The sequence below is a fragment of the Nomascus leucogenys genome, chromosome X (assembly GCF_006542625.1).
Source record: "Nomascus leucogenys isolate Asia chromosome X, Asia_NLE_v1, whole genome shotgun sequence".
Classification (NCBI taxonomy): domain Eukaryota; kingdom Metazoa; phylum Chordata; class Mammalia; order Primates; family Hylobatidae; genus Nomascus; species Nomascus leucogenys.
Window position 1 is genome coordinate 55,275,860 of NC_044406.1, and position 23,045 is coordinate 55,298,904.

The 23,045-nt window shown below is 36.4% G+C and overlaps 1 protein-coding gene across 1 annotated transcript in view; it reads right to left on the reverse strand.

Annotated features, from left to right (window-relative positions):
* LOC100581179 (cilia- and flagella-associated protein 47) overlaps window positions 1–22,709 on the reverse strand; it is a 72,522-nt gene extending 49,813 nt beyond the window's left edge. The window contains 3 exon segments of the mRNA XM_030806835.1: window positions 2,775–2,890; window positions 16,867–17,018; window positions 22,515–22,709. Coding sequence (XP_030662695.1) covers window positions 2,775–2,890; window positions 16,867–17,018; window positions 22,515–22,709 — 463 coding nt within the window.
* Window positions 22,710–23,045: the final 336 nt, after the last annotated feature.

Consider the following 23,045-nt stretch of genomic DNA (forward strand, 5'->3'; position numbering starts at 1 on the left):
ATTCCAGGATATTTTAGACAATGAAGTGAGAAATGATGCTGCTGATTAGGGGAAAAGGCAGAGTGGGCCTTAAGAGCAAATGAAAGGTCATATATATTGGACAAAGTAGACCAAATAAACCTAAAGGATGATAAGTTCTGAGGTAGATGTTCAAACTCAGAAATGATGTGTAAAGCTCTCACTTAGGAATTTGAGAGACTGTTCTATGTTGTAATACTGTAGTAGAAAAAGTCTACTCAACATTCTCCATGATGTGGTTATTTCACATTGGATGCCCGTATCAAAGCATCTCATGTACTCCATAAATATATACACCTACCATGTGCCCACAAACATTTTAAAAAATAATAAATAAATAAGTATGCTCACATTAAGGAAGAAATGATTTCAATTCAAGACATGCTAAATTAATAATTTCTTTTTCTAATCTTCAGTGATAAAAGCTGAGAAACAATAGTGGTATTATCAAACCATAAAATCATAAAAGTAAATATGGAATTTATTAACCTACAAAGCACTAACATTAGAGACACCATAAAGAATGGACTATGTCTTCAGAAAGAAAAGATAAGCTCTACTTTGTACAATCAGGGGTAAATTTAGGAACCATTTCTATAAAGGATAAGGAAACAAAAGTTATTCAACAACATATGGCTAGATCCATGGATGTTTACTCCATAAGAAGCTATTAAAATAAATCATCAAGGAGTTGTTACATACATAAACTTCGGGGGTCTATAAAAACAAAGGTTATAACTGCAGTGATACTACCAGAGAGAGAAGACACAAAGATGTACAAATGTTAAATCTGCCAAGTGTTGAGTTTTAAATATCCTATTAAGTATACATACAAATTTGTAAGCATTTGAACTTTGACTCTAAACCTACAAAAAATTCACCATATAAAATGTTTTTCAAAAATGTTATTAAAATCAACTTTGATGGCTGAATCTATTTTCAGAATGTTTTTCTTCATGAATATACATTGCTATTATCATGAACATGTATATATTTTGCTTGTAGATGGTAAGGACTTTATGACACTTTATAGGCACTAGCTACTCTGAATGTAATATACACTATCAATTTTGATAGTAGTGGAAAAAATAATCTGATTTGACTTCAAGCATGTGGGATAAAGTCAACACTAAGAAAATGTAATTCATTGATAATAATTTGTTTCAGTTTGTAAGGTAATAGCCATTAACATTTCACAGTACTCAATTATAATAAACCCAACCAAGTTATTACAAATACTATATACACATAAAATACTAACATAATCCTAATAGCCAATGTGCATTATTTTTCCTAAAACATTATGTATTCCGGTCCACAGCTTAATTGTACTTATTCTGATTTATTGAGTAAAATTGTATTAAATATTCAATGAAAAGTAAAACCATATTTCTTTTTTACTTATAGAGAGCTTTCATATGAAATAAAACTGTAAAATTTGGTGAGATTTTTGAACAAAAAGGGAATATATTATTGCTATCAAAACATTGAAGGTTATTGAATAGAAAACAGTTAAAAGAAATTCTGGAAAGTAAAATAATACAAATAAAAATACCTTAATTAAATATCAGTGCTCTAAAATATAACTAGAGAGTCTAAAGGATCATATTGCCCATATCACTTGCTGTAAGAGACTTCCTCCTTAACACTCGAGTCAGGCCACAAACGAGCCTAATTCTATAATCCCACAGGCATCAGACATGCATTCATTTAAAAACCAAAGCATAGAAAGTGAGATGAGTAACATCCAATGTGGAACAGTTATGAATTTTATTCCTTTGTATCCTAAGAAGAAATCAGTAAACTGACAGACTGCCTTTGTCTTCATAATTCCCAGTGCTCAATCAGGTGGCCCCAGAGAACACTCTCAGTTAGTGGAATAGAAGCTTGGATTTAAGACCTACTTTATATATTCAACAAACAGTCTCAGATAGAAATACCCGCCCTGTCTGGAGCTAGTCCTCATTTTAGATTGGGAGAAATGGCAATCTTGCAACCCCACATGCCGTTGAATCAGGACACTGAAGGGATAAGCAATCCTATGCTTATTGTATGCTATCAATTTAAAGTGTATATGAATATACACACACACAGACACACACACACACACACACACACACACACACACACACACACCCTTATGTAAACTCTTAGGCCACAGTAAGAATCCCTGGAAATAATTCAATCTGGAAAAGAGAGAAGCATTTTTTCTTTCAACAAAAGAATTAGTAAAAGCCTTCTGGGGAGTTTGACATTAATTTAAAGTTGAATATGATTGAGAAAGAAGACAAATATTTATTAAGCATCTATGATGAGCCAAGTAACATACCACAATTCAAAGTATGTACATAATTCACCATCGTACATTTTATCATCACCCGTTTATAAATGAGGAATCTCAAGTTCAAAATCCTTAAAAATACTTGCCCCAGATCACACAACTAATAAGGCGCTGTGCTCTAATTCTGTCTCTGAACTATGTAACTTCTCTGACACTATCCTGCCTCCTATCCTGAGGGATTTCACCAGTCATTTTCTGACTGTATTAATCAGGATCATAAGGAGGAAGGTTCATTTTTCTTGAATTTTTGCCTATCAGTTTTTTACAGTAATACTATTAAGGACCTTTCGTTTTGAGCTATTTGAAATGATAGACCTTTTTTCAGTTACATTAGGTAATCTATTACACAAGGTATACATTTCAAATAATACCAACTCTTCTAAAAGTGTAAGTAAATATGACAGGAAGCATTTACCTGGAGCTTTGCCATGGTTAGTGATAGTAATCTCTTTAGAATATACTTTACTATTGGCAATCAATGTGCCAAAATTAACTACTGATTCGATTTCCAATTGACAGGATGGAATCAACCTAGGGAGGAGAAAAGAAGGCCACATAATTAATTTAACAATCATAACAGCCTGATAGCTAAATATGTAGGGGAATACAGATGGACACTTAAGCCCTTAAAAGACATCTCAGTTTATTTACAGATCTACTGGTGGCATGTTTGTCAATAAAAGGAATTATGAAATAAAGATATGAAAACAAGGTAATGGGTTACATTTTTAACAAAGAAATGAGACTTTATGCATCTAAGTGCATGGTACGTCATCCCAAATAAATAGTTTGAATGTCTCCAAATCTTATGAAATAAAAGAATGCAGTGATGCTGTAACATATCATTTAAGGTCTAAAACAAGATGTTAAGTACAAAATGATACAATTTATTTTCCATATGTATTTCTAAAAAATTCACTGTAGCATATTTGTAGCATGTGTTCCTACAAGTTTTTAAAAATCCATTATCATCTTATATACAAACCTCATAAGGTTACATACATTTTCTATTTGACTAGACATTCATGGTTAAAAAGTACCCCTAAGTATATTATCATACTTTGGATGTAGAAAAAGGTCTTAAGAATAATTTCTTAGGAATCTCCACACTTCGCACAGAGAGAGAGAGAGAGAGGGAGAGAGAAAAAGAGAGACAGTCTACTTCAGTGTTAAGATTTTGGTAATACATAATGATTTCTCTGCATCTCCTGTTAGTTTCTCTTCCTCTTGTAAAAAAATCTTGAAATCTTGTTTTGGCTTCATACATACCACAGCATATAAAGACAGTTGACCTCTGAGGACAACAGAGTATCTAGTCAGAGGAAGTGCCTATCTAAGGACAATAGTGTAAGGAATCTCTAGAATAGAAGAGAATGATAAACACAACAAGGCTAAGTACAAGTGGTCATTAAACTCAGGGATGCCCTAATAGGTAAACAATACCTTCCAATAGTATAAAGGCATCTTCCCATTTTACTATCTCATTAGGTATATTTGCTGATACAAATAGAAAAAAGAGGTCTATACATATTTTGTTTTCTCAGCCCATTTTTCACAATTCCTCTCCCATTTATTTATACAAAAGGAGAAACAGATGTCATCTTTTCTTAATTTAATGGTGATGCATTGCTTTGGAGTGAAACATCTCTGGGACACCAAACTAAGAGACAACTGAAAATATTGGTGTTGATATTGATAAAGTGAGTGACCAAAATTACTAGGTAACAAATCTATTTACATAAATGTGTTTATCCAATTTTCTTTCATCAACATTAAAAGAGGGGAATACAACTGACGTAGCTGACACATTGTTAAAAATAATACTTGATAAACAACTGCTGTAATTTTACCCTATAACTTTATAGAGTTGAAAAAATTGAGAGACATTACTACAATAAAATCCTTTCATTCCAATCTACTCATTATGGAGAAAACTTCTCTCAGCATCCATATCAAAAAATTTTAAATAGGGATAAAATGCACGTGGGATTCACATAAGCAATAAGTAACTATCATCCATAAACATGCTAACTAAATAAAAGTTTAAAATGCTCCATTCATCTGATTATAAATATTTCCAGTAATACTTTGCTTTTCTGTTAAAAAAAAAACTCATCAAACTTAGTTTGATATATGGAGCTTAAATCAATTTGTATTAATAATATCATTTATAAGAATTGTTAAAAATATGCATGGATTTATGACTATAGCAAGTATATTTAAACACATATCTGTTTATTTGATGCACACACATAGGTTCATATGTGCATATACATATATAGACATAAACTATAGACAAATTGCCTATGCACTTTATTCCTGGTGATCATGAAAAAAAACTTCTAAGCATAAAAATGTAATACATTAGGATGTGATGCTAACACATTAGGATGTGATGCTAATACATTACACAAAAATGTAATACATTAGGATGTGATGCTGTGGTGAAAAATGGAATGGAACTACAAATTTAGGAGGAAAAGAAAAGAGGTAAATTTTTCATCTGTTAACATATTATTGATATTTTCATTCTACTGGATACATTTTAAAAAGGTATATAAGTATTTTATTTTTAAATAGTAACACTTACTATATATAAGCCATTACCTCTTTACAAGTGTTCAAACTAATGATGAAAATCGTAGATATTTTTAAATATAAAAGAAGGTCATAGTTTTGGGAGACACATTAAAAAAGCTCTGAAAATCACTAAATGTATCATCTACCAACTAGGGCACTTTGGAAGTCCAGGTTGATGTACGAAAATGTAGAAATCAAACATGTAATTTCTCTGTTTTCTTTCTTCTTTTTTCAGGGTTCACTCCACAACAAATAGAAGGATCATTACATGTCTGATCCATATACAGAAACTCTGAAGTAAAAATAAATGTGCTCACTCCAACACAGTTTTTTTAATCACATTCCAGTCATGCCATTATGGAATAGTTCAGATCCAGTTGGACTAACTTTATTCACAAAACATTCACTGAGTATATACAATTTAGATTATACAAAAAAATAAAACTCTCCTGGACCTCAAGAATTTTACAATCTAATGGAGAGAAACAAACAAATACAAACTTCTGGTCCAGAAAAAATAGCATAAACCTATTTTTTCCTGTTCCTTCTACTAAACACAAGTATAAACCCTGAAAATGGTACACGAGGCAAGCAAAAGAGAATGATGAAAGGTGGTGAAAAGGAGAGCTGGCTGATTTAGAACTCTGGGACTGGAGGAACAATAGCAGCAGGGTGTCTTACAGTTCCCCAACCAACAGAGAAAGGCCACGCAGACCCAGTATTCTTTGCCTGCTGACCTAGTTAGAATCATTCTTTTTCTGGATCAAACAGGAGCCCCCCTGAACACACCAGATGAGCCAGACAATGCCAGCCTGGGGATCAATTAAGAGGTATACCAATCATAAGTGACAAGGGGAAGCACTCTCCTTCTACTCCAGGCCTGAGATCCTGCAGAAGAGGAGTTCTCTTTCTCAGGAGTTCAACTCCTGAGAAAAGGAGTTTTCTGTCCAAAGACACCAAGGTAGTTTGGGGAAACCAGGAAAAAAAAAAAAACCAGCAATTGCAAGCAGCTATATATGAAAAGCCTCTTTGTCACTGCTGGCTCAAACCTCTCCTTTTTCACTCGTGGACACCTGGAAAGGTGAGCAGGACCTGCAAGAGATCTAGATACAGCAACTGGCCCAGTACAACAAACTTCTTTGCCCCATAAGTCATATTTCTCTCTCTATCTGCTCAGAAGACCTGGGCAGCCAGGGGGGTACTTGTATAGAGTTCTCACCACATTTCTCCTCTATCAAGAGGAGAAATGTGGCAGCCAGGCCTGGGAAAAAAAAATGCCTCCACTCCTTCAGGAAGCACCAGCAGAAGACAGTGGGAGCAGTAGTGATAACATATAAATAAAATGGATCAAAATAATACCACAAACATACTGAAAACTAAATTGTCATCACAACCACAACATACAAAATTGGCTAAGAAAAACATGCTGAACATAAATGGGGTGTGTGCCTGTTAAAATAACAGATTTAAATAAGACCCAGAGTCTCCTAACATAACAGAAAAAAAAATTTAGCATTCAATCAAGTATCACCTGTCATACCAGGAACCAAAAAAATAACGATTTTGATGAGAGCAGACAATCAACAGATGTCAACCAAGACGAACCTCGGGTTGAAATTATCTGGCAAGGATTTTAAAGCAACTGACAAAAAAAAAAAAATGCTGCAACAAGCAATTTCAAGGTTTTTTGAAACTAATGAATAAATTGAAAATCTCAGCAAATAAATACAAGTTATCAAAAAGAATCTAATGGAAATTACAGAATTGAATAATACAATAACCAAAATAAAAACATAGTGATGAACACAATACCAGGATGGAGATAACGGAAGATAAAATGAGTGAAATGGAAGCTCGATTAATAGAATTCACCCAGGCTTGACAGAGACTGAGAGAGAAAGAGAAAAAAATGAGCAAAGTCTCAGGGGCCTGTGGGACAATAACAAATGATCCAATATTTGCATCATTAAAGTCTCAGAAGAAGAGAAGAAAGAGAATGGGGCTGAAATAATAGTTAAATGCTAATAATGGCTAAAACTTCCAAAACTTGGCAACAGACACTGACATACAAATTCAAAAAGCTGAGTGAACCCAAACCTGATAAACTCAAAGAAAATCATGTAAAGGCATATCATAATTAAACTTTTGAAAAAAGATAAAAACAAAAATCATGAAATCGGCCAGAGAGAAAGAATGTGTTCCATATAGAGAAACACCAAATTAAATGAATGCACGTTTCACATGTGACTCCATGGAGTCCAGAAGGAAGTGTCACAATGTTTTTCAAGTACTGAAAGAAAAAGAAAACTGTCAACTGAAAACTTGATATCTGTTAAAACTATGTTTGATAATGAAGGGGAAATACAGACATTAGACAAAGAAAAACTAAAAGAACTTGTCAGTAGCAAACACATCCTTAAAGATCATCTAAAAAAATTCTTCAAGTGGGCAGAGCAAGAAGGCCAAATAGAAGGCTCCACCTATCATTCCTCCTACAAGGACACCAATTTAACAACTATCTACACAAAAAGAAAGCAACTTCGTAAGAACCAAAAATCAGGTGAGCACTCACAGTACCTGGTTTTAACTTCATATCACTGAAAGAGGCATTTAAGAGTGTAGGAAACACAGTTTTGAATCACCTTTGTCAACCCTCCCCAACCCCCAGCAGTGGCAGCATGGCATGGAGAGTCTGTGCATTTGAGGGAGGAAGAGCACAGCAATTGTGAGACACTGCATTGAACTCAGTGCTGCCCTGTCACAGCAGAAAGTAAAACAGGGAAACTAAGCTGATGCCTGCCCATGGGAGGAACGTTTAAACCAGCCCTAGCCAGAGAGGAATCACCCATCCCAGTGGCCACGACTTGAGTTCTAGCAAGCCTTGCCACCATGAGCTAACATGCTCTAGGATCATAGATGAACTTGAAAGGCAGTCTAGGCCACAAGGACTGCAACTTCTAGATGAGTTCTAGTGTTAAACTGGGGTCAAAGTCAGTGGACGTGGGGAGACACACAACCTACTAAGACACCAGCTGGTGTGGCTAGGGGAGTGCTTGTGCCAACCCTTCCCCAACCCCAGGCTGCACAGCTCATGGCTCCAAAAGAGACCAGTTCCTTCTACTTGAGGAGAGAAGAGGCAAGAATAAACAGGACTTTGTCCTGAATCTTGGATACCAGCTCAGCCACAGTAGGAGAGAGCGCCAATCAGAGGTGTGAGGCCCCCTTTCCAGGCCCTAGCTCACACATAACATTTCTAAACACACCCTGGGCCAGAAGGAAACCTATTGCCTTGAAGGGAAAGATCCAGTCCTGGCAAGATTCATCACCTGCTGACTAAAGAGCCTTTGGGCCCTGAGTAACCTGCAGTGATACCTAAGTAGTGTGTCACGGGCCTTGGGTGACACTTGGAAACTTGCTGGCTTCAGGTGAGATTCAGCACATTCCCAGCTGTGGTGGGTACAGGGCAAGACTCCTTCCACCTGACATAAGTGGAGGGAAAAGTAAAAGTGTTTTATCTAGTACCTTAGGTATCAGCTTGGCCACAGAGGTATAGAACACGAAGCAGGCCTTTGGGGACCCTGATTCTAGGCCTTAACTCTTGAATGGCATTTCTGGACCTGCCCTGGACCATAAGGGAGTTTGCTGCCCTGAAGGATGAGTCCCAGGCCAAGCAACATTCACCACAAGCTGACTAAAGAGACCTTGGGCCTTAAGAGAACATCAGTAGTAAGCTTGGCAGTACTCCCTGTGGGCCAGTGGTGGTGGCGGCCATAGGGTGAGGCGCCTGTGCCTCTGGAAAGGGAAGGAAAGACTGGGAAGAACAGTGTCTTGTGGTCTGAGTACCAGCTCAGCCACAGTACAATAGGTAGACTTCTAAGGTACTTTACCCCAGTCCCTTGTTCCTGGATGGTACCCCTGGACCCACCCAGAAAACTCTCCAGAACATTAGACCGAGCAAAGATTTCTTGAATAGCACCCCACAAGCACAGGCAACCAAAGCAAAAATTGGCAAACAGGATCACATCAAGTAAAAAAGCTTGTGCACAGCAAAGGAAACAATCAACAAGGTGAAGAGACAACCCACAGTATGGGAAAAATATTTGTGAACTACACATCTGACAAAGGATTAATAACCAGAATATATAAGGACCTCAAACCACTCCCTAGGAAAAAATCAATAGTTAAATTTAAAAATGGGCAAAAAATTTGAATAGACATTTCTCGAAAGAAGACATACAAATGGCAAACAGTCACACGAAAAAGTGCTCAATATCCCTGATCATCAGGGAAATGCAAATCAAAACTACAATGAGATATCATCTCACCCTGATTAAAATGGCTTTTATCCAAAGGTTAGGAAATAACAAATGCTAGCAAGGATGTGGAGAAAAGGTAACCCTCATACACTGTTGGTGGGAATGTAAATTAGTACAACCACAAAGCAAAGGAGAACAGTCTGGAGGCTCCTCAAAAAACTATAAATAGAGCTACCATAAGATCCAGTGATCCCACTGCTCAGTATATACCCAAAGAAAGGAAATCAGTGTATTGAAGGGATATCTGCACTCTCGTGTTTATTGTGGCATTATTCACAGTAGCCAAGAATTGGAAGCAACCCAAGTGTCCATCAACAGATGAATTGATAAAAAAAAAAAGTGCTACGTATACACAATGAAGTACTATTTAGCCATAAAAAATGAGATCCAGTCATTTACAACAACATAGATGTAACTGGAGGTCATTATGTTAAGTGAAATAAGCCAGGCATAGAAAGACAAGCATTCTATTTCTCACTCATTTGTGTGATCTAAAAATTAAAGCAATTGAACTCATGAAGATAGAGAGTAGATGGATGGTTACCAGAGGCTAGGAAGGATAGTTGGGGGTGGGGAAGAAGGGGGAGGGTTAATGCGTGCAAAAATATCGTTAGAAACAATAAACAATAATACCTAGTATTTACTATCACAACAAGGTGACCATAGTAAAAAATAATTTAATTGTACATTTTAAAATAACTAAAAGACTGTAACTGGATTATTTGTAACATAGGGATAAATGCTTGAGGTGATGGATACCTCATTTATCTTGATGTGATTATTAGTCATTGCATGCCTGTATCAAAATATCTCATGTAAACCTTAAATATATACACATACTATGTACTCATAAAAATTAAATATGACCAGGCATGGTGGCTCATACCTGTAATGCCAGCACTTCGGGAGGCCAAAATGGGCAGATCACAAGGTCAAGAGACCGAGACCATCCTGGCCAACCTGGTGAAACCTCATCTCTACTAAAAATACAAAAATTAGCTGGGCGTGGTGGCACGTGCCTGTAATCCCAACTACTCGGGAGGCTGAGGCAGGAGAATCACTTGAACCCAGGAGGCGGAGGTAGCAGTGAGCCGAGATCGCGCCACTGTACTCCAGCCTGATGACAGAGTGAGACTGCATCTCAAAAAAAAAAAAATTAAATATAATAAAGTTCTTCAGAAAGTCAGGAAATAATAAAAGAGAGAATCTTGGAGTATCAGAAAGAAAAAAATGGAGCAGGCTGAGCATGGTGGCTCACACCTGTAATCCCAGCATTTTGGGAGGCCAAGGTGGGAGGATTGCTTGAGCCCAAAAGTTTCAGACCAGCCTGCACAACACAGTGAAACCCCACCTCTACAAAAAATTAAAAGTGCGTGGTGGCAGGCGCGTGTAATCCCAGCTACTCAGGAGAATCGCTTGAACCCGGGAGGTGGAGGTTTCAGTGAGCCGAGATTGCGCCATCGCACTCCAGCCTGGGCGACAGAGGGAGACTCCATCTCAAAAAAAAAAAAAAAAAGAAAGAAAGAAAAGAAAAGAAAAAAAGAAAGAAAAAAAAATTAGCCAGGCTTGGTGGTGCATGTTTGTAGTCCAAGCAACTTGGGGGGCTGAGGTGGGAGGATCATTACAGCCCCATAAGGTTGAAGTTGCAGTGAGCCATGTTGACACCACTGAACTCCAACCTCGGCAACAGAGGAAGACCCTGCCTCAAAAAAGAGAAAGGAGGGAAGCAAGGAAGGAAAAAAGGAAAGGAGGAAGGGAGGGAGGGAGGGAGGGAGGGAGGAGGAAGCCAAGAAGGAAGGAAAGGAGGAAAGGAGGGAGGGAGGGAGGGAGGAGCAACAGAAATAGCAAAACACTAGCTACATACAATCAGCTATATTTTTCCTCATAAGTTTTATAAATTATATTTGATGATGAAAGCAAGAATAATAACATCCTTAGATACTCAAGACAGTAATATTAAAAGGAGGGAAAGAAAAAAAGACTCGAATGGAAATGAAGCTTCTACACTTCACTTAAAGTGACAAAATGTTTATGCCACTAGAATATTATATCACATATGTATATTGAAGTATCCAGAAAAACCACTACAATAATTATGCAAAGAGATGCACACAAAATAGTATAAATAAATCAAGATGCAATCCTAAAATAACCTTCGATTAACCTACAGGAATGCAAAAATGAGAAATAGAAGTATGAGAAACAAAGAGAACAATGAGAAAACAAATAATAAACAAGCACACAAGTTATAGCATATACAAATTAACTTAAATATAAACAGCCTAGATACAACAATCAAAAGACAGAGGTGGAAAATATGGGGAAGGGAAGCATTGCCCAACTATATGCTGCTGCTTAGAAAAAACTCAGTTTACATTCAAGGCCATAGTAGGGTGAAAGTAAACGAATAGGAAAAAACATAGTATTCAAATTTTACTTAGAAAAAAAGTGCAAAAAGCTACATTAATATCTAACAGAGGCTTCAGTGCAAGAAAATCACCATGCACAAAGAGGGATATTATATATAATAAAAGGATCAATCTACCAGAAAGGAATAATGATCATAAATATGTCCATAATAAACCTGTGGAAATTAACACACTTCTAAATAATCCAGGAGTCAAAGAGAAACTTTTAAAAAAATTAAATACATAGAACTGAGTCAAAATAAAAATATAACATATAAAAATTTGTAGGACACAGCTAAAGCAGTGCTGAGGGTCATTTATAACGTTACATGCTTACATCACAAATAAGAAATTTTCTCAAACTCATTATCTAATTTCCAATGTCAAAAACTAGAACAAGAGCAATATTAATTCAAATCAAGCAGAAGAAAAGAAATAATAGAGAGCAGCAATCAACAGAATTTAAAATAAAATGAAAGGAAAGTCAATGATAGAAAGCTGATTCTTTGGAAAAAAAATCAATAAAGTTGATAAACCACTAGCAATACTTTTAAAAAGGACAAAATACACACATGTTCGACATCAGAAATGAAAGAAAGGATATCACTACAGATGCAGCAGCTTATTATTTATTTTAAAATAATCAGAAAAAATTTCTAACAGCTCTAAAATCATAAATTTGACAACTTAGAATTGGAAGAATTCCGTGGAAATCAGAAACTACAGTAACTCAACCAACATAATAATATAGGCAGTAAGCCCTGTAAGCATCGAAAAATTAAATTCATAATTTAAAACATTCTGAAAGAAAAATCTCCAGGCCAGACAGTTCCACTAGAGAATTCTACCATTTAAATAATTGCTATCAATATTAAATAAGCTCTTCTAGAATATAGAAGAGGGAGCATTTCCAAATTCATTTTATGAGGCTGGCACTATCCTAATAGCTAAACCATACAATGACAATTTAAAAAAGCAAACAAATCAATCAATCAATCAAACAAACTATAAACCAATATCACTAATAAACTGGGAAACAATAATCCCTAATAAAACATGAGCAAATCAAATTCCAGAATATATAAAAAGAATGATACATGATGACTAAAATGGATTTATTTCATGTATACAAGGGCAAGACTGATTCAACACTAAGAAATTAACCAATGTAATCCATCATATCACTAAGTTACGGAAAAAAAATATGATCATGTAAATTGACACAGAAAATGCATCTGACAAAATTTAACACTCCTTTATAATAAAAACTCTTAGCAATTTAGAATAGATGGGAATTACTTCAACTTGATAAAGGCCAACCAAAAATACTGACAGCTAAAATCGAGGAAAGGATGTCTCACTGTTTTTTTTTTTTATTTGCTTTGTTTATTTTTTTGAGACAGAGTCTCACTCTGTCACCCAGGCTGAAGTACACTGGCATGATTTCAGCTCACTGCAACCTCCACCTCCCAGGCTCAGGTGATTCTCGTGCCTCAGCCTTCCAAGTAGCTGAGATTACAAGTGTGCACCAGCACACCCAGCTAATTTTTGTATTTCTAGTAGAGACAAGGTTTCTCCATGTTGGCCAGGCTGGTCTCGAACTCCTGGCCTCAAGTGATCCACCTGCCTCAGCCTCCTGAAGTGCTGGGATTACAAGCGTGAGCCACCAAGCCCAGCTTCACCATTCTTACGCAACATAATACTGAAAGTTCTAGCCATGGAAATAAAGAAAGAAAAAAAGGTAAAAAGCATATGCTTTTGAATGGGAAAAAACACACAAACGAACTATCCCTGTCTACAGATGACACGATTATCTACATATAAGATGGCAAGGAATCTAAAAACCATACAAAAACCTCCTAAAAAGGGAGTTCAGCAAGGTCAGAGGATACAATGTCAACAAACAAAAATCAATCACTTCTCTGTATATAGCAACAAGGAATATGCAGTAAGCAAAATTAAAAACACAATATTATTTGCAATCACTCCAAAGAAAATGAAATAGTTATACTAACAACACATGTAGAGAATCTCTGGGCTGAAAATTACAAAATAGTGATAAAAGAAATCAAAGAAGACCCAAATAAATGGAAAGACATAGCACATTCATGTTTGGGGAGAATTACCATAGTAAAGATGTCTATTTCCCTCAAATTGATCTATAAGCTAAGCTCAATCATTCTCAAAAGCCCAGCAAGTTTTTTTTTTTTTGCAGGCTCAGAAAGATTATTCTAAAATTCACATGGAAAGGTAGAGATATTTTGATAACTAAACTAATGGTGACAAAGAAGAATAACACGTGAGGACTTATTCTACATGATATTAAGAATTACTATATAGCAAAGGTAATTAAGGTAGCATGATGTTGGCAAACGTATGGATACACAGATGAATGGAAAAAAATGCAGAACACAGAAATAGACCAATGCAGATTATGTTGAAGTGACCTTTTTCAAGGGTACACAATTCAATGGAGGAAAATAGCTTTTTCAACAAATTTGGTCAGAGCAATTGAACATCTATAGGCAATAATTAGAACCTCAATGTAAGTCCCACTTTACATAAAAATTGACTCAAAATATAGCATAGACTTAAATGTAAAACTTTAAAAGTTAAAAATAGAAGGAAATCTTCAACCATTATGATCAAGGATTAGGCAAAGAGTTCTTAGACTTAACACTAAAAGCAGTACTAATTAAAGGAAAATTGATAAATTGGACATCATTGAATGTTTAAAAAAAAAACCCTTTTGTTCTACAAAATACCCTGTTAAAAGGATGAAAAGTCAAACCTCAAACTGGGAGAACATATTTGCAAGCCACATAACCATCAAAAGACTTGTATCCAGAATATACAAAGAAATTGCAAAACTCAAAGAGCAATGTAATCAGAAAATGAGAAAAACACATTAACAGAGATTTCACTAGAGAGGGTACTCAGATGGCAAAGAAGCACCTGAAAATATATTGTCAACATCATTATTCTTTGGGGAAATGCAAATTAAAACTATGGAGAGATTCCATTAAATATCTATCAGAATAGCTAAAATTTTTAAATCGTGATGAAAGCAAAAAATACTGGCAAAGATATCGTAAAAGTGGATTACTCATGTATCACTCTTTGAAATGTAAAATGGTACAGGCGCTCTGAAAAGCAATTTGGGATTTTCTATTAAACAAAATATGTAATTACTATATGACCCTACAATTACACTCATGAGCATTTATCCCAGAAAAAATAAAAACTTATGCTCAGACAAAACTTGTACAAGAATATTAAAGCAGCTTATTTGTAACAGCTAAAAACTGGAATCTGTCCCTTTGTTCTTCAACAGATCAATTGTTAAACAAATTGTGATATATATATATAATAGAATACTACTCAGCAATAAAAAGAACAAAATATTGATACATTCAACAACTTGGCTGAATCTCCTGCAAGATTTTGCTGCAAGAAATTTTGCTGCAAGAAAAAAACAGAAGGCTACATGGGGTGTGATTCAATTTATGTAATATATTTGAGATGACAAAAATTTTAGACATAGAAGACAGATTAGCAGTATCCACAGTTTAGGGTTCATGGGTGTGAGGCAGAAGGGAAGTAGATACAATTGTAATAAAGCAACAGGAGGGATTTTCTTGTGGTATTGAAACTGTTCATTATCTTGACTGTGATGGTGGATACAAGAACCTACACAGGTGATAAAAAATGTGTAGAAATTAATAACACACATGCACACACACACATACACACACACACACACCCCTTCCTTCAATCCTCTCCATCACACCAAAAGAGGGGCAGTGCCGTCCTTATATTGCAACTATGGTGAGAAATAGACTTCCGATGAGAGAGGGCATGAACTCTGGAAACAAGAAAAAAATCTGTTTTCAAGGACAGAAGTATCTTCAACCTGTCTCTCCATACATACCACAAACAAGCAAATCTCAGTGCCAGTCATAGATATGTCAAAGTGCAGAATGCATCCAAAATGGTTCTACTTAAATTGCAAAACACAAATTAAATATTTATACTGGGTTAATAGCTTGTTTTTTTCCTACCATGTGTCTACTGTTTGATTCCTATGCAAAATGGGATGATGTGCTAAATCAGAACTTCTCAACAACACAAAGAAACAAAATAATTGAAGATCTAAATTTAGTTTATAGAAATGAAAAAGAAAGGGAATTTTTTTTTTGAGACAGGGTCTCACTTTTTCACCCAGGCTGGAGTGCAGTGGCGTAATCTCGGCTCGCTGTAGCCTCTACCTCTGGGGTTCAAGTGATCCTCTTGCCTCAGCCCTACAAGTAGCTGGGACTACAGGCATGCGCCACCACTCCCAGGTATTTTTTTTTTTTGTATTTTTTGTAGAGGTGGGGTTTCACCATGTTGCCCACGCTAGTCTCCAACTCCTGAGCTCAAGTGATCCACCCGCCTTGGCCTCCCAAATACGCCTTTGCACGTATCCTTGCTACGTGCTAGGATTACAGGCATGAGTCACCACACCCAGCCTGAATAAAAGGGAATTTTTTAAAAGGTATATATCTAATACCATGTAATCTGCAGAAAATATTCCAAATTAACTCTGTAGGTGGTGGGCAAATAGAGGCAAAAGAAAACACCTATGGAAACCACATTCTGCTGGGGAAAAGGAGGATCATACATGTATGTATATAAATAAAGAAACACTTTAAATTTTAATACTAACTTTGATAGATAAATTTATGATGAACAGAAATATACTTTTTAATATTAAAAAACAACAAATGAATCATCATTCATCCTGGTTAAATAATTTATAACAACCAAGTCAGTCACTTAGCTCTTTTTTATACTTACACTCATCCATATTTTTCAACCAGTCTCAGAAGAACCGCATTTTGATTTTTTTGACACCAAACATTTGCCTAATTTAAAATTTAGTGAAGTGAACCTGACAATACTTTAAAATTAAATTAAAATGTGAATACAAGTTTGCAAAAATTCAATTATTAATACATTCAATTGTTGAATGTTGTTTTTTTAATAAAAATAACAGAGAATGAGGTTTCATTTCTTACAAACACTACAGTTTTCTAAAAATGTGTCCTTTAAGTTCAACTGTAAGGAAACTATGTCAGAAAAAATACAGAATATTACTTTGACCCTCATTTTTATTTAAAGAGTATTCAAAATGTCAGCATGATCTATGAAGATTACATACCCAATTAGAGGAAATTCTGTTGTTTTATTTTCTGTTGAAATAAGTAGTCGGTCAAAAGTGTCTTCGTCTTTATCAGGATGATATTCCACCATAGCTGTCATCTGAAGGCCAGAAGCAAGTTCTTTATCCAGAATGGTCAACATCAGTTTGAACTTCAGTGGGAGAAAGAGAATTAAATTATACATCTTAACTCCTTATTAAAAAAAATACCATGGCCAGGCACAATGGCTCACGCCTGTAATCCCAGCACTTTGGGAGGTGGAGGCCAGCGGATCATGAGGTCAGGAGATCGAGGCCATCCTGGCTAACATGGTGAAACCCCTTCTCTACTAAAATACAAAAAATTAGCTGGGTGTGGTGGTGCGCAACTGTAGTCCCAGCTACTCAGGAGGCTGAGGCAGGGGAATTGTTTGAACCCAGAAGGTGGAGCTTGCAGGGAGCTGAGATCGCGCCATTGCACCCCAGCCTGGGTGACAGAGCAAGACTCGGTCTCAAAAAATAAATAAATAAATAAATAATGTGAGCAACTATAGTTAGGAGTGTTATATTATTATCAAAATACAGGCTCTATTCCTGCCCTAATGCCAAAGACTTTCTAATTTTAATTTTATTTTTAATTGACAAATAATTGTATATATTTGTTGAGCACAATATGATGTACTAATGCAGGTATACATTCTGGAATGAGCAAATCAGGCTAATTAACATATCCATCACATCACTTATTTATTTGTACTGGGAACATTTAAAATCCATTCTTTTAGCAATTTTGAGATATACAATACGTTATTATTTTTTTTTTTTTTTGAGATGGAGTCTCACTCTGTTGCCCAGGCTGGAGTGCAGTGGCGTGATCTCTGCTCACTGCAAACTCCGCCTCCCGGGATCACACCATTCTCCTGCCTCAGCCTCCCGAATTGCTGGGACTACAGGTGCCCGTCACCACACCCAGCTAATTTTTTGTATTTTTTTAGTAGAGACGGGGTTTCACTGTGTTAGCCAGGATGGTCTCGATCTGCTGACCTCATCATCCACCAGTCTCGGCCTCCCAAAGTGCTGGGATTACAGGCGTGAGCCACCGCACCCAGCCATACAATACTTTATTATTAACTATAGTCACCTTGCTGTACAATAGATCACCAGAACTCATTCTTCCTGTTTAACTGAAACTTTGTACCCTCTGACCAACATTTTTCCTTTCTCTGCCCACCCCAACCCTCAGCCTTTGGTAACCACCATTCTACTCTCTATTTCTATGAGTCTGAATTTTTATATTTCACATATAAGTGAGAGCATGTGATATTTGTCTTATGTATCTAAAGGCAAAGACTTAATGCTTATGTTTATACCTATCTGATTCTAGATATTTAAGATATGCTTTCAAGAGTACACAATTTGAATCTGACAATGTAGGTAGCTAAGAAACATATAAATGCCGATGGGCTACTTTAAAAATATAAGATACTTATAGAACTAACGTGGCTTCTATTCTAAGAAGCTTAAAATCTGAATACAGAAAAAAGGAAGAACAACCTAATAAAAATGTTGCTCAATCATGTACATACATAACATATACCCACATGCATGTACGTGTGTGTGTGTGTGTGTGTGTGTGTGTGTGTGTGTATGTATACTTTTTTTTTTTTTGAGATGGAGTCTCGCTCTGTCGCCAGGCTGGAGTGCAGTGGCGCAATCTCAGCTCACTGCAACCTCCACCTCCCAGGTTCAAGCAATTCTCTTGCCTCAGCCTCCTGAGTAGCTGGGACTACAGGTGTGCGCCACCATGCCCAGATAATTTCTGTATTTTTAATAGAGACGGGCTTTCACCATGTTGGCCAGGATGGTTTCAATCTCTTGACCTCGTGATCTGCCTGCCTCGGCCTCCCCAAGTGCTGGGAATCACAGGCATGAGCCGTCATGCCCGGCCCTCATATGTATATTTTATATGCTTTATCCATGGGAATTTGAGCTTCATAACTTGGAGGAAATATCAAAGAAGAATATAACAAAGAGGATAAAAACACTTTTGTTCTAGTAAGACGTTTGCCAGATGCCAGGAAAAATATAAAGGGAAAAAAAAGAGAAATAATATCTATTACGTATTTATAATGCGTCAAGCATGTTACATGTATTATCTTATGTAAATACACTTCTACAGTCCTGTGAGGCTGATATTAAGGCTCTCAGTATATAGATGAGGGAACTGGGACATGTAAAGTATAATTAATGTCTGAAGTCACTCAGGAAGTAAAGACTCAAAAACATATCTATCTGACTCTAAATCATAAGCACTTCCTCCCCTTCAACTAGAAAGAGTCCCTCTCCTGAATATATAATCTCTTTAAGGAAGCAGACTACAAACCCCTTGAAAATTAAACATAAGCCAGGGACTAGTTAAGCGCCATATGAGTGATACAGACATAAGTGTCATGAAAATCCATGAGAGGACATGATTATTGTGGGCTAGAAAGGAGTGTGCCTGGCCTAGTCTTAGAGAATGGATATTAAAGGTGGAGAAGAAGCGAGGAAGGTGCTCATTATAGGTGTAAAAATATCTCAGACACAAGCAGAAACAAGAATAAGCAAAATAGTCTCTCAGAAAGCAGATAATAAGCCAGCCTCCCTGGGCAAGAGTCCTCAATCAGAAATAATGAAGGTTATGTTGAAAATGATTATTCAGGGATTCTAATGTGAGGCTGAGTCTAAATAGTGCTTTGCAGCAATTAAGGATACAGAGAAGTGGAGTGATTTGGAAGTAACACTGATGTGGGAGCTTCATGCTTTCAGCAAACAATGCTGATACCTCCTAACTACCACATTCGAACTCTCAACCCTCCTGCAATTTATAGAACAGAAGGAAAACAAGGGATACAATATTTTCCACATAAGCCTTTAGGTGTTGGAAGTCCACATATCAGGTTTGACTATCTTCTTTTAAGTAAGCTATAGTTTCAAGAAGGAAAACCAATACTTCAGAACCATGTGCTTTTGGTCAAACTGCAGGTTGCTGAGCACTCTTAGTGAGATGCAATTGTGTGCAAGGCACCATCCCTACTCTTAGCAGTTTATGAGCTGAAAATGGAGGCAGTACTAACATTTAACAAGAGGCATAGCGACACAAATTCAAACTATAAGGAATGTCTGTAAATGAAAATGGTATCCAGTAAGACAGAAATAATTTGGGGATAAAATAATAAGAGACTTCTTAGAGAAAATGAGAACTCACATTGACCTTAAAAGATGGATGGGATTTGGAAAGGGATGATTCTTGCAGATGACAGGGTATGAAAATGTGGGTGAGAAGAAAAAGAAGTCTGAGTCATAAGGGAGAGGGGGCAGGTATAAGTAAGGCTGGTCTGACCAGACCAGAGGCCACACAAGCCATAAAAACACTCTTAGATGGATAGTGTTGGTGAGATTGAAGGATGTTATTGAAAATCAGTAATAGTACTATCAATTCTATTTTCTTTGAAGATGAAGTATGTGTCTTCTTATTTTTCTACCAGCAATCTATGACACATAGTGGGTATTCAATACATAGGGTCAATGCAGGTTCTTGAGTCTGGGTGAAAAACAAGCACTGCTGTATGTTAGAGGAATCATTTTCTGAGTAATTATAATAGTGATGATGACAATGACCTTTCCACAGCACCTTGTTTTTACTTTTTCTTATCCCCCACCCCAACAAGATGTACTTTTCACTATTTATCTAATTCCCTTTATGAAGGATCAGGAGTGCATTTCATAGTCGTGCAACAAAGGAAAATTCACACTGATATTGGCTTCTAACTACTAAGCATATCTGGATGTTCTCTTGTCAATATCAAGACTTGTAGAATGAATTGTTTTCCATTATATCCTAGATATAAACTGAAATAAAACCAATTATAATATTTTTCTTGTTACTGCACAGAAACCATCCATACAAGTGTCCCCTGAACATCCATAAAATAGTGGTTGTCCACATCCAAACATTACCACCAGCTTGTTTCAAAAGAAAGTGTTTCCAGATACACATTTAATTGTTCAATAAATATGTGCTAAGGTAGTGAAATAACACAGCCTTTCCCTAATTTTACAGTATCTGGAGTAAGCAAGTACTTTTTGATTTAAAGAGGAGTTAATAGTCTCTTGAGATACACTTTGTAATAAAAATATTTAAATATGAAAATCATTAAAACATGATTCCATTTATATGAAAGCCAAGGACAGGCCAAACTAATCTATGGTGTTAGAAATCAGAATAGTGGTCAGTTCCACAGGGTGATTACTCCAGGTACTGTAAGGAAGAAGCACTGGGGATCTTCTGGGGTGGTGAACATATTCTATTATTTGATCCAGGTGGTAGCTAATGGAGATTATCTATCTAGCTATCTATCTACACACACACGTATTTATTTTTTTGTAAATTCATCAAACTTTACTTTTGAGATCTGTGCACTTTAGTGTAAGTAAATAATACATCGATTTTTTTAACAGAGCAAAAATTAGAACATGGAAGTCCTTTTTCTCATTGCTCTTCTAATCATTAACATAGGTTTTTCTACATATATACAAAGAAATATATGTAAATTTAATCTAAAATTATGGACATCTTTTTTTCTGCACAGATAGTCCAGCTGTATTCAACACTATTTTTTATCAGGAATATCTCTTGAACTTTTCAGTTATTTATTGCTTACATTTCAAAAGTTCTTATCACATTTCCTATATCAAAAATTTGCCTGAGAAAATGTGATCATACTGAACTAATAACCATCCATTCACACACATGATGTAAAATAACACAGTGAGATACAGAGGAAATTCTGCCCACTTTAAATTAGAAGATAGAAACACCCTCTCAGAACATTAACTTTCTTGATGGTTAGATCTGTACTAAAACCCCCTCATTAGTTTCTAAGTTCTATGAGGGCAGGGCTGTGTCCATTCTGTATTCCTCATGTCTATTACCTTAATAGTTACTAGTCTATTACCTTAATAGTAATAAGGTAATATAGTATAATAAGGTAATAAGGTAATAATAAGGTACTTATAATACTTATAATACTTATAATATTAATATTAATATAATAATATTACTAATATAGTAATAACAATTATAGTAATTATAATATTGATAGAATAATATAATACTTATAATAAGTATAATAAGGTAATAATATTAAGGTAATAGTCTATTACCTTAATAGTTAAGTAGGTGCTTAACAAATGTTTGTTAAAATATGAAATAATGAACCTTTCCACTAATCCTACAGTTCCTAGAGTTATCAGGCACTTTATGATTCAAAGGACAGTTAATAGAGAATGTTGTTCTCATAATTCTTAAGGCAACAGCAAAATCATAAAACCAAGTTGCACAGATTTTGGAATTGTTAACAAGTTTCTAAACCCAGGTTGAAGAAACGGGGAGGCTCTAGGTCAGCTTTTCTCCACCCTGCCCTCCCCATCTCCTAATCCTAAACAAAACAGAAAACAAAGAGAAAAAAAAAGAGCACACACACAGAAACCTGTCACTGTTTCCTGGGAAGCCCAATCCTCCCTCCATCCCCACAGGAGCCAGATGACTATTCCCTGGGGCAAAGAGAGACGCCATGTGAGGAGGCGCTCTCAAAAGGTCCCGCTCCCAGCACCCCTTAGTGTGTCACCTGTGGCTTCATGGGCTCCTTAAATCGGATTTTCTGGTTCCAGCGGCAAAGATTATGCACAGTAATTGGGAGGCGGTACACCCTCCCGGCCATCGTGTCCAGGAACTTCATCTCAGCGGAGATCACCCGCAGCTGCATGTCTCTCCCCGAGCTATCCATATCCCGGCGGACGAGGGAACCCCTTTGGGTGTTCATGGCTCCCCTCTCGGTAGCCAGAAAACAGATGTGGATCCGTCCGGCCAAGGATTAGCGTCGACGACCGTCGCTAGGCAACCATCAGACGCCAAGCTCTAGTTTCAAGCCCTGCTCTCATTGGCGCCTCCCAACCTGCGCAAGTTGCTAACGCGAATAGAATAACCCTCAGGTCACAGGTGTCACCAGAGTAACTGAAAAACACGCTGTGGCAGCCCAAACGTCAGAGGCACCTCACTTTGCCATGGCCTGGCACGGTATTAAAATCACAGAGGCTTAGTGGGCATTTTCCTGGACCTCTCTTAAGACCAAGTTTAAAGTACCGTGCATTTTAAAGAA